This window comes from Lissotriton helveticus, chromosome 10 (genome assembly GCF_964261635.1).
Source record: "Lissotriton helveticus chromosome 10, aLisHel1.1, whole genome shotgun sequence".
In the NCBI taxonomy this organism is placed as follows: domain Eukaryota; kingdom Metazoa; phylum Chordata; class Amphibia; order Caudata; family Salamandridae; genus Lissotriton; species Lissotriton helveticus.
Window position 1 is genome coordinate 171,021,522 of NC_136071.1, and position 13,226 is coordinate 171,034,747.

General features: G+C 39.8%; 1 protein-coding gene across 1 annotated transcript in view; it reads right to left on the minus strand.

Annotated features, from left to right (window-relative positions):
* RADIL (Rap associating with DIL domain) overlaps positions 1–13,226 on the minus strand; it is a 444,288-nt gene that overhangs the window by 93,179 nt on the left and 337,883 nt on the right. Inside the window, exon 6 of the mRNA XM_078665013.1 lies at positions 9,479–9,642. Within this exon, the coding sequence (XP_078521139.1) occupies positions 9,479–9,642 (164 nt within the window). The remainder of the gene's footprint in view (positions 1–9,478; positions 9,643–13,226) is intronic.

Sequence of the window (13,226 nt, forward strand, 5' to 3'; positions counted from 1 at the left end):
GCCTCAATATCCATCACCAGGAAACAAAAATCAGGACACCAAGTGATTTGACTAATCTTAACCGAAAAATCCGTAGTATCTTTAAGAAAAGAAGGGAGAGAAATCATATGGGGCTGAAGAAAGAAATCCACATATTTAGAAATATTTTCATTCATGCTGCCTTGGGCAGAAATAATAGGACGATCTGGGACAGGAATGGTGCATTTGTGGATCTTGGGTAAAAGATAGAAAAGTGGGGTGATGGGATGTAGTACATTCAGGAACTTGATTTCATCCTTGGTCAGTAAGCCCCCTCTATGCCAGAGATTGATGTCTTTTCTGGTTTTCTCATGGCTTTTTAACATCACAAACTTAGTAGTTTTGGTATAACAAAGGGGGTCGCTCAGTTGTCGGGCTGCCTCTGATATATAATCAGTTTTGGCCCATAATACTGTATTTCCCCCCTTGTCCGCACTTTTCACTACAACCTGGTTATTACCCTGAATCTTTTTAACAAGTTTAGTGTATGCACGCACAGAGTTAATTTCCAACACCTGACTCACAACATCCGACGCGTTTCGTTTACTCACTTCCTCATGGATAGTTGAAAAAGTCAGAAAGGTGCATGCTGGGTGTGTTAGTTCCCTCGTTTGGCTTCATCGTTTTCCTCAATAGGTTTGCATAATTTATTTTCGCACGTCGCCGTAGGAATAACAATCACCATTTCTGCCAACCAACACACCCAGCATGCACCTTTCTGACTTTTTCAGAAGCTGTTGGGAAAAGCTGGTTTGCTCTTGTGTGCCGCTCATTGCGTTGGACAATCCCCAAAGGAGCTGGATATATATATATATATATATATATATATATATATATATATATATATTCAATGTACGCAGATGTGGAGATAAGATTAGTAAACCTATACTTACCTCATTGCACTTACCCTTCTCGATATTTTGGTCCTCGATATTTTTTACACTCTATTCTGTCCGTACAATATTTTTGTTTCCGCTATTAAGTCAGTTATCCAATAAGGTTTTTGAGCATCCTTCAGAAAAATGAATTTCCCGTTGCAACAAATTAGTAGATCTGTTGCAGAGCAAAATAAACCCATGGTTACAAACTAGCTGCAGTGCACAAAAAGTGGTTTGCAAACCAAGGCTTAGTTAATTGGAGCCAGTGTGTTGAAGAACATATGGGCTGTGATCACAGAGATAAATTCAATTGAAAACGTAAGTTCATGAACAAATGTACTTTTTTACATTAGCAGCAATTCGCAATGGATTCCTGGTGGCCTAAGCCCACTTATCCCTGCAAAGGGAGATCGCCAACACTTATCGCGTCCAATATATCAAAGATGAAGAAAAGCTTTGAGTGGCTGCCGATGTTGGAAATAATCATTGAATATCTTGAGCATTTTATTTCACGTTCATTGCAGCGTCTTTAAGCACCCACTTACATATACAAACAATAGGACGTCCAGGAACAAGCGTAAGGATATCAATGCGGGCCAGGGTACCACTAGATTATCACACAGAGCCTTTCCAGGTACACAGACGATGGGAGATACCGGTTCTCAGCACAGTATCCCTTTAAGCCACCTTATCTGATAGAGACGAGCTTGTGAATAATAAACATCTGGCTTTGACATTAATCCCCCTGCTGCCAGAGTCCTTAACTTTATGACGGGTTTACGTATTTTTAGCTTCTGAGAAATCCCTCCCTCTCCTAATGAAATGCAGTGGGAAAGAATGTCTCCTCTGCCTCTCACTCTCCCTCTCGTATCTCTTTGGCGGCCCAGATAGCTCTGGACACAGAGGGAGGCAGGGAAGAAGTGGTGAAATGGAATGGATATAATTCTGGCCTCCAAGGGCTAGATGTATCAACATACCCTTTTGCGATTTCCAAATAGCGATTTTTAAGGAATCGCTATTTGGGAATTGCAAAATGGCATGTATGTAGAAAATCGCAATTTTTTTGCGATTTCTTAAAATTCCTTATTTGCGATTAACAGATTGCTAATCGCAAATAAGGAATAATTTCCCATTCATTTCTATGGGCCAGGAGGCCCATAGGAATGAATGTGAAATTATTCTCAATTTGCAATTCGCAATTTGCTAATCGCAAATTGAGAATAATTTCAAGGGTGCAGGGGTGTCTCAAGGACACCCTGCTGCACCCCTGAAAACGACATGTGTGCGCATATGGGGCAATGTATGAGCGTCACATGGCACCTTTACAAATTGCATAAATTGCATTTGTAAAAGAATTCGCAAATTACCACCAACTACAAGTTGGTGGTAATTTGCGATTTCTTAGCCAAAATTTGCTAAAATGAAATGTTTCATACATAGCATTTAAGAAATCGCAATTTACGATTTCTTAAATGCTTCCGCAATGTTAAGGAATCGCAAAATTTGCCATTCCTTAATATTGCTAACTTTTTGCATGATAGATCTCATTTCCCGTTTTTCTTGTCGCAAACGCTGCTATTTTGCGAATCGCAGCGTTTGCGACAAGAAAAAAGCTTGATACATCTACCCCCAAGTGTCGGTGTCCCCTCTCCAAGTATGGATCCCTCAGAATAACCCTTGGCTCAGACAAGGTGCTATTTATGTATACTCTTAATAGTCCTTTTTTCAAAATCGATCAAATATGACAAAAAAACAGTGTGCCGCTCTAGGTGCTGAATCAAAAAGGCTCTTTCAAGGCGTACGTATGACTTACCAAAAAGCTAGATTTCCCCATCAACAGATGAGTGCAAACTCTCTATATCACGTGTCAGTGATATAAAATACACTATGTTGACCCAACAACTAAATTACAAGATAAGTTTAGGAACTTGGATGTGCAGTTAGGAACTGAAAGTACACACATATATATGACAAGGTAGTGTATTTGATATTTTTGTTGGTTGCTAATGTCGACTTCCATGTAGTATCATACAACCCGACTGAGGCACTATTAAGCAAGAAATAAAGCAAATGATACATAACATAAGCATGTGGGAAACCAAAACAGCTAAATTACACATGTGTAATTTGCACAAATATTGAATAACTTACAAAGGGCTAGTATAAGAGTATGTTTGTAGGGGTGAGAGTCCTAAGATAAATAAACATTCAAAAAGAAGAGGGTCAAGAACCAGCAGTGAAAACCGTATGAATGACCACAAAAATGTGGACTCTTGGGGCATTCAGAAAGGACAATACTATGTACGCTATAAGCATCTTTTTGTAGCGTGTACTGCTGTACAATCATATGCTCAGAGTACTCCTATCATCTAGTGTTGAGTTCGGGGATTTGCAAGTCGTTTTTATTTTAAGAAGCCTCTGACATGTGGTGAGACTACTCCTCTTGGTGTACACTGCACACAGTTTTAGAGGTTGCAGGCCCTTGGAAATGTAGTGGTTAACAAATACTTTCCATTTTGCCCCGCAGAAGCCTGTGCTGTGGGCTATCAGGCTTCCTTTAAGATAGACAGACATTCCTGCAAAAGGCTCAGGTTCCTGAATTCTAGGACCTCAAGTGCCAAATTGCAAGGTTGAGCTTTCTTGGGAACCGGAGGCATCATCTGACTCTGCCTCTTTATGAGACGGTCTGGCCTGATGTGGAGCCTCTCATGAGGGATGACATACATCCCTAGAAGTGTGGAGTATCAGGACTGTCTAGCCCAGGAGGATGCTACTAGAATGAGGGTCACAGAAATGCCCGAGTTTCCTCACCAAGAAGGAAAGCAGGGGGAGAGGTGAAAAAGCGTAGGCAAATATCCCGGTGAAAACTGGAGCAAGTCGAGAAATTACAGTCTCTGTTTGGAAAGTGGTAGCACATGTAAGAAATGTTTAAGTAGAAGGAAAGAATTTGTTTAGAATTGTAATGCTGTGACATACAAGGGGCCATGTCTACTGTTTACAGAAGCAAAAATGTCTATTTTGTCATACTTAAGCTGACTTGAAATGTATGCCTGGTATTCAAATGTCTTTTTTTAAAGGGTGATTTCATACAACAAAGTCTAAAAGAAAATGTCCATTCTATAGAGCTTGGGGAGAAGGAGAGAGCAAGGAAAAATAAATACATAATATGACAATCTTTTAGTTAAACAATTGTGCCTAGAAATATACTGACAATAAGGGGTACACATCTTGATAATTAACAACTGTTATTAAAAATGGTTACAAAGAACTCAACCATGGTATTAGGAGCTCCATAAACAAATTATGATTAATATTATTAAAAATAGTAAGTTAGGTGACATCCGTTTATTGTTTGGAAATCCAAACACTGCTTTGATGCCCAAATGTCCTGCCGTCTCACAGCTGATGACGTGTCCATAACCTCATTTGTATTTTATTTTTTTTACAAATGAGGGACCTTTTCTCCAAAGAATGTATTTGGTAAAAGTGGTTGCAAGTTATGTATTGACTTTTACTTAATGCACTGGCATTTTGTGAACCGACCTATGAACTAAAAAGGTCGGTTTGCAAAACACCAAATCATAGTGGGTTGCAACTCGACCTACCTCATGAATATTAATGAAGTAGGTTGCAAATTGCGACCCACTACGATTCTCTGCCACCACATGGATGGTGATCTGCTGGGAAACCTATTTTGCCATTTGGTAAAACCTGTTACCGAATTGCAATTTGGGTTTTGTATTGACCCCAAACCAATTTTGTGGTCACAAAGCCTCCAATTTTGGTAATAAGAGCCTTTCCAACTGCAAAATAGCTTTTTACATCCGGGCCCAGGTGCCTGAACTTCAGTGAAAAACAACTGCAATGTTCACTCTGATCTGTTCTGGTTTACGAGGTTTGGACAACCAGCTCAAATTCTGGGTCCAAAAAGAATGATTTGGTGTATTTTCTGAAGTCTGTGAAACCTATTGACAATTACTGTCATTCATGCAGCCGATTGATGTGGTGACTGCACTTGTGTGATTGAGTTGAAATACCCTTGTTGACTTATCTCATTTTTTAGCAGGGATAACATCCAATAGCCTACGTGGTGCAGGCTCAGAATATTGAGTCCCGAATCTCAACGGGACAGAATATATTTACAACAATATCAATAGAAATATTATTGAAAAGCCAGTTTCTATACATTTTATATACCTAATTCCATATATACTTGGCTATAGATATATCTTCAAGGTACGTAGACATGGACTTAGGAATAGTAAATCCTTACCTCCCTCTGTGCACTTACCTTTCGATATTTTGTCCCTTGATATTGTTGTAATGATATTCAGGCCTGTCAAAATTCGGGATTTGATATTCTCTACTACAATTGCCTACATTATCTATTAGATTGCAATAGTCTGATTCACACATTTGTGCATAAAGGACAGCAGAATTTAGCTTTGCCAGAATAGCCTCCCAGTCAAAGTATCAGGAGTTGAGAACATCACGTTCCCATTCAAAAACATGGGAGCATGCCATATTCTGCCACCCACATTTTCGTAGACATTGATGATCAATCTACCCCCAACCTGACGATGACTGAGTAGCAGTTTCTCTTTCCACCACTACTTAAGGATACACACATGATGATCATCCTCTATTTACTTGAAATAATTTACTCAAAACACATCAGAAGAAATGCTTACAACTAGGTAGCTCATATAAATCCAAAACTCCACATGTTACACACCTTACATTATGCAAGAAATGTACAACAAAACAATACTGGGGATTAATGAACACAGCATACCCAGGGGATTCACATTGCATGTCATTTCTGAAGATGTCAGATGCACACATCGGCAATTACATATTGCACATCTCTGTACTAACACTGCATAGCTCTTTGAGTAAAGACAATGCTGAATTTCACAGACAATTATTAAGGAATATGAGAGATTGGAAATCAAATTGACAATGGTGAAATTTAACGATTTCTATTGTTTGCAAAGCTAAAATTGTTTTTGATTTTTTATAATATCAAATTCTAACAAACTTTTTAAAAGAATAAACATTTTAAGAGCAGTCGGCTGGTGCTACTAAATATGAGATCAGAAACATGTTAGATGCTGATAGAACAATTCCTTAGAGCACTGTAGCTAATACAAGTTATCTACGGCAACCCTCTGTAGAAGTGTAGGACTAGGTTCCCCAGGGGCACTCATACACCCAAAATGGCAACAGAGCCTGATAGTCTTGGATTTTGGTAATGTTATGTAATTAAGCTTCTTTACATTCGGAAGCTGTCTACACTCAACGACATTCAGTTTAGGAGCTGAGCTGTGCAACACATATAGGCTTTTGTGTTTAAAGGGAGTAGGGGTGATGGTGTGGTAGTGGCGAGTCAGAATGGATTGGTGGTAGTCTGCTCAAGGTATGCTGTGCGAGTTCCTAATCTATATTGTACTCTTGAGCCTTTCTTACAGAATGTAAGGTGTGCAACAGTGGTTGATTTGTAATTGTATGTGTCCAGTGTATGTAACTATTAGTTCTGAGGTATTTTGATAATGGATCTCTTGCCTTTATGTTAACAGGTTTTCTGTTGATTTCCCATACAATGACAGCAAAGGGTTGTCAATTGATAAAGATGAGTTATGTTCTTAAAGATGTTGTAGGAGGAGCGAGAAGATTTGTAAAATGACTAAACCTAGGCTAAAGCTTTATATATCAAGTTGTGCTGATCAATGAATATGTTCCTCAGAAGGCTAGTTACTTTATATTTGCAGCAGTTCAGGAACCTAGTTCCTTATCACAAAGCCTGTTTTGCCAAAGGTGTGCTTTAAAAGAGTAGATACCAAAACAAGGGTCCAGAAATGTTATTTTAACAATGCGAATTTCAACTTTAATACACATTTATTGTTATTTTGAGATAAGTAAGTAACAGTCAGATGCAAATGCCATATCATGAATTATGTGTAGCTACTTCTGTGTCTCTTTCAACCATCCAACACCCATTAGCTCCTACTCTTTCCTCTTTCCAAAGACATTTTCAAAGTCCTCTTATTCTCTTTTCCATCAATGCCCAGGGTGTCCTCAGTCTCTTGGATCCCTTTCACTAAAAGGTTGTAACGTCACTTTTGCTTTATCAAATCTGCCAATTTTAGAGCAATCTAGAATGTGTAAGACAAACAGTTTTAAAAGGCACTGCTATTATTTAAATGTTTTACTTGGGTACTCCAACAAGAGACACCAGACTTTCAAGAATTTCTTCCCTCTGCCTTGTGCTCATGTGGTTACTCTTTCATCGACAGAATTCACCACACTTACTGAAGCCATACATCCCCAATAGAGAGGTTGTGGGAAGTCCTACCACAGGCAGATAGACTGTTCTGATGCAAGCAACATATGGGAGATAATCTTCCCTTTCTTCAAGTGAAGGAGATAAATTGACTCTCAGGGGTTGTTCAGTGATATGAAATGTAATTATTAATCAGAACGAAAACCAAATGCCAACGTTAACCATTAAATCATTTAAATACACTAATTAACTGAATTAACTAAAACAAGAAGCTTTTAAACACAATACATTTAATTAAATGTAATTACCAACCTGCACATAACTCAAAAGCCAACTGAAACAATTGATTTAAATAAAAACTTAATTACTGTAACATAACCCTAATTCGAATCTAAACCTTTAAATAATTTAAATTAATGTATTAATTAAATTAACCCTAATGCTCATTGTAACCCTTATTTAAATTAAAATATAGTAAGTATCCTTATCTTAACCCTAATATTAATGATAACCTTTAAATAATTTAAATTAAATTAAATAATTGACCTTAACCGTACACTAACACTACAGATATCCCTCACCCTTAATGAATTTAAATGTAAATTAATTAAATTACTATGTTTAACCTAATCAGATTACTAACTTTAACAAAACTTACAAACTTGAATAAATGTATTAAAAAAATATAATAATCCTAAAACTAATAACAGTCATAATCCTTCTAGAATGCATACAGTAACCTAAAATCGATTAATTAACTTACTAATTAATCTTAACCTAACCATCAAGCCAATCTTCACTGTTAATCATTTGAAATATTACTAGTTTTTAATTGAAGTTAGTTATTTTGATCTACCCATTCAATAATTTAAATTAAAGGTTGATGAATAAAGTTATAATAAATATTTAAACTCAACCCTCTAACGATAATATAAAAGTAACCCTGACCCGTTAATTATGTTATGGTGAATCTAAATTAAATGTAACACTTTTGTGTTTACCTTAAATGATGCAGTGGCCTTCTCTGTTGTGATAATGTCTACAGTGGTCACATTGAGGAAATACCATTAGCTGAGAGACCCATCAATGTAGTGTCACTGAAGTGGTTGTGACGCACCCTACATGAGGGTATCTTCAACATATATTTTACATGGTTTCCTTTTGCCTGTCTGCATCCCACTGCTGTAAGAGGACTTATGTGCCCGAAATGATGCAGGCGTCTTTGCACTATGCTGCAAAGGTGCGTGTGAGGCACTAGGCAGCCTGAACGTGCTCCAGCGCTAGGGAAAGAGTAGGACACTGCCATAGCTTAGTAGATATGGAACTTTCTGGTTCTCTATGTCTGATGCAACGCAACCCAGCAAAGTTGGTGTTGCGTTGCATGGCTACTTTGTATATCTGGGTCTTAGTGTGAAGAGTCTGACATACAATGATGAACTACTGACATTTTTTCTGTCTCTTCCTTTGATGACAACAATGAATAGCAGAAGAACATGCAAAATAAACTGAACAAAGATATACAGCCAACCCAGGACACAGACACAGAAACAACTCTGGAGCAGAATAAGTAATCACAGTTAAGAATCCCCAAACACCGCAACTGGATGACCAAGTTTAGGGTATGCACAGAGAGGACAGCACAGACAGACATGGAAAGAAGAGCGTGATGTCAACAATATGACCTAGATCTTTTAAAAAACGACTTATGAGGAATTCGGGAGCCTCTAACTTGAGAAATCCACACACAAGATTATTGACTTTAAAATGCCTGGAGATTACCACAGCCTCCACAATGGCAGATGCTTTCAGAAAAGAGCGGAGTCAGTTTGCACCAATATCAGACAATCAAAGAACCCTTGGAAGACTATAGTAACACAATCTATACATCTGTCAAGCTTTGGCAAAACTTTCAAACTAATAAATGATGCTTATAAAGCATTCTGTATTATGATGTAATGAACAGTTATTTCCTCATGCCCTTTGATCTTGATGAGGTATTCCATCCTGCCCTTTGATCTATGACCTTATCAGGAACCTGGTATGAGAACAGGAGACATCAAAGGAGAAAATGAGTTTTGTAGGTAAGATTCAAAAAATGAAAAATGAGCATCCAAGGGTGCAGGAAACTATCTCCTTCATGGTACATGGAATAAGGTCTTCTACTCTTTTTTAGAGGACTCCACCTCATATAACATCTTGAAGAGTACATGGTGGTAATGTAAACTATGCCTTGATGAGATCTGAGGAATGCACAGGGAAGACAAACCTACTTTAGCATGGATTTGACTCTTGCACGTACCTTTGACATCCGCCACCTCCTCTTCCAGGCTCTGAAGGAAGACTGGTGACCGCTGTTGGATGAAGTAGAGCAGCTCGATGGCATTGGACATCCAAAACAGGATATGCTGTAGATCTGGGATCAGGTCTGTGATGGTGAAGTGGGACAAGGATGCAGGGTCTTGACTGGCAAGGGGGGGAATGAAAGAGGGAGAGAGAAAAGAAACAGGAAGATCAAACAAAGAGCACACCAAAGAGCAGTTATAGATGGAAGGAGTACGCGGGCATCAGTCAGAGATGTAAGGGGTAGCAGCTGCTACCTGCATCTTACGTTTGGCATATAAAATTGCACTACTCTTCATAGCCCTGCTCTCCAGGCTCATGTAGGCAGCGGCAAATACAGAAAGTAAACTGGGCAATAAGAGCTGTATTTACTTTCTGTAGTTTCCACTTCTGACCCTTTCTGTTGTCACTTAGGGCCTAATTACGAGTCTGGTGAATCGAGGACCGCCAGACCCGTGGTGGTGCTGCAGTGGCGGTCCAGCCACCGCCGCATCGGCAGTCCGACCGCCCTATTACGACTTGAACTGCCAGCTCTGCCAGAGAACAGCTGTTCCCTGACGGTGGCGCAGCAGTCACGGGCTATGTAATATGCCCCCATGACCTTTTTACAATCACTCTCTTTTCGTAAGTAGAACTAACCCTCCTCATTGGTGGTAGGTCTGACAGTTCTTTCCTGTTTTTAACCATATCGAACGGATCAAAAAATAAAATACTATTGGAGGAACCGCTACGATATTTTTAATTCCCCTTCACACAGACCCCACATACCCGCACTCACCACTATGGCGTTTTTCTTAAAAGATCTCCATTAAAGAGCTCTCTAGCGGGGCCCATAGGGGACTGCAGCGCCAACCCCACGAGGAGCAAAAACGTCCTATGATGAAGCATGACACCTTAACGGGTGTGTGAGGGCATCTCTTCAAATTAGAGGAATTTCCCTTTGTTTATCCTATCGAACCTAACACTTGTCCACCACAGAAGAGTGATTTTCAACTTTTTCCACTTCCTACATATTCCACACCTTAGTTGCCTGAAATCTCCTTGTAGGAACAGTTACCCTTCAGTGAATTTGCTCCTGCGGCACCGCCATGAACATTACAAGTTTTAGGACAGCTAGCGGTTTCATGGAGTTCTTTTCTCCATGCAAAGGTGGGCAGTGCTGAAACAAAACGGCCCTACAGGGCCCCCTGTGCCCTCTCAGCCTGGGGATGCATGCAGGGGCAGAACATGTGCCCCCCCCTGTGTGTATGCACCCAGGTTCCTGTATAGGATGGACTTTTGAGTCGATGCCATGCAGGAACCCCGTGTGGAGTTCCCATTGCGGTGCCTCATTCAAAAGCACCACCGCCGCCACGCTGCCCGCCAGACACAAAATTGGTCATAATCTTATTTATTTATTTTAGCGATTTGTAGAGCGCCTGGTGACCCGGAGGCATCCCCGCGCTATAACATTTGTGGAGACCAGAGGAGAAAAAGAGGGGACTTTATTTTGGGAATAGCCGCGTTTTCAGTTAATCTGGCAGGCAGCAGTGACCTTCAGCGGAGCGGTGGCATGGAGGTTGGGACGGCCGCGCCACCTCTCAGCTTAAAGTTATAATTAGTCAGTTGGTGGCAGAATGGGAAAAAATTTCCCCCTCGTGATGACATCATGAAACATAAAAAGGTGCCTGATGTCACTGTTTTCCCAGTCATTTAATGAATGGACTTCCATGCAGCGTGAATGATTTCTTTTGAGATATTTCCTGCCAAGGTGGAATAAAAATGCAATCCCACAAGAAGTGCAGCTCAAACTAGCCCTGACTTGGGTCTGCATTTTACTACTATGTGTGTCGAACTAATGGGAGGCCACAGGCGGTGGGGTGGGGAGGGTGTTTTAAGGAAGATGATTGGGTCCGCAAAAATATCCCAACTTCAACAGATAGTTTTAAAATATGAAGAAAATGTTATCAATGCAAGAAAGGTAGAGAGGAGGAAAAGAAGACATCGTTTTTTGAGGGAGGGGTGAGTACACAAAAAGATATAATGAGGGGGATGGGAAAGGGGGCAAGTGGACTACGTTGATTATACTATATTAATTGAAATCTTCAAGTCAACACTTGTACATTTACAACTATCCTTGTAGGTTGACAAATCTTTTAGATTCACAAGGTTGCCAAGGGTGCTTTTGGAAAACATTTGACAACTCGTATTTACTCTCTCTCACGTAAGTACAATTCTGTATGTTTAATGGCACATAGCGCATAATTACAGAAGCAAAGAATGTATTTTGGTAACTTTTGTCCCTTTGTTTTTCCACAGGAAAGATAGTTTTCCCTTTGGAGAAACCCCTTTCCCTACAACCCCACCAATGTTGGGGTGGACCTTTCTGTTCCATACCTTGGAAAAGGATTGCATTGTGCCCTTGAGAGGAGTAAATCTCCAACTGTTTCTTGTGAGAGCATGGCCTGAGAAAAAGTTGGTCAATACCCACAAAGTATGTGTATCTGCACAAAATTTCGAGGTATCCTGGCCCGATCCCCTGCATGACGAGTTTCTCCTAGGTAATATTTACACAATGCTGCTGTAAAACTGCATCCAAGTTAATATGTTTGTAATTCAATATTTTGTTAACCTAGAACCAGACTTTCCTCTCGTAAATTAAGACATCTGCTCAAATACATCAGACATATATTTGCAAATGGCTTTCTGAATCGGTCCCTTTAACTTCATTCACTTGAGCCTATTACAATACTTAGTGGCGGGGGAGGCATGAAGGCATGCGTACCTGGGCACACCTGTAACTGCTCTCTTATGAAAAGGAATTTGCTGTTCTTTTTACAAAACGTCTGTTGTTCTAATGTTAATCTTTCAAGGTTCTCATGACAAGCAGCCCAGGGTGGTCCCACTTTTTGGGAGTGAGTGGGGTTGGAATGATCAGTTCTGCAGACTCCAGACACGGTAATTCCTGGTTAGGAGACACCAAGCCCAACCTTCTCAGTGGAGCAGCAGGTAGCTCACTCACCTGCTTCCTGCACCCTTGGGGGGGAGGGCCGAAAACACTTGTCATTGCCCTCCTATGCTCAGGGAATGCATATCATTTAAGGCAAAACTAATCAAGACTGTACCTGTGTTGTGTCTCTTAACCAGATGTTTATCATTTTAAAATTATGCATCAATAGGTAATCCTGTGTGATTTGCAAACAGCAGCAACATGTGTTTTATATCCAGATGCTCTCTCTTAAAAGCATACTGTAAAGGAAACCTGTTGTGAATTACACTTACTAGATTATTTGTAAATATTGTATTGATTTTCTTTATTATCGGTTTTTAGGGATTAAAGTCACTAATTTATCGAATATACAATAACCTGAACTTGAACTTGTACTTAGGTGTGTTGGGGCATATTACCAAGCAATAGCGATAATTATCGCTATTGCTTGGTTAGAGACAAAAATTTACCGCTGAGCTGCGGCGATTTTTATCGCAGATAAACCTTGGTATTACCAAGGTTTTTCGCAAATGCGATAAAAAACGGCCGCAATGCATGAATATCGCTGAAAAGTCAGCGATATTCATGCATTACCGAGCTAATACTCTTAGCCATGTTATCCACCTCCCATTGGATAACATGGCTAAGAACTGCCCAGGGCAGGTGTTAGCTTTTGGAGATATTCGCGCTTAGCGCGAATATCTCCAAAAGTTGGTAATAGGAGATAGCGATGTTAGCG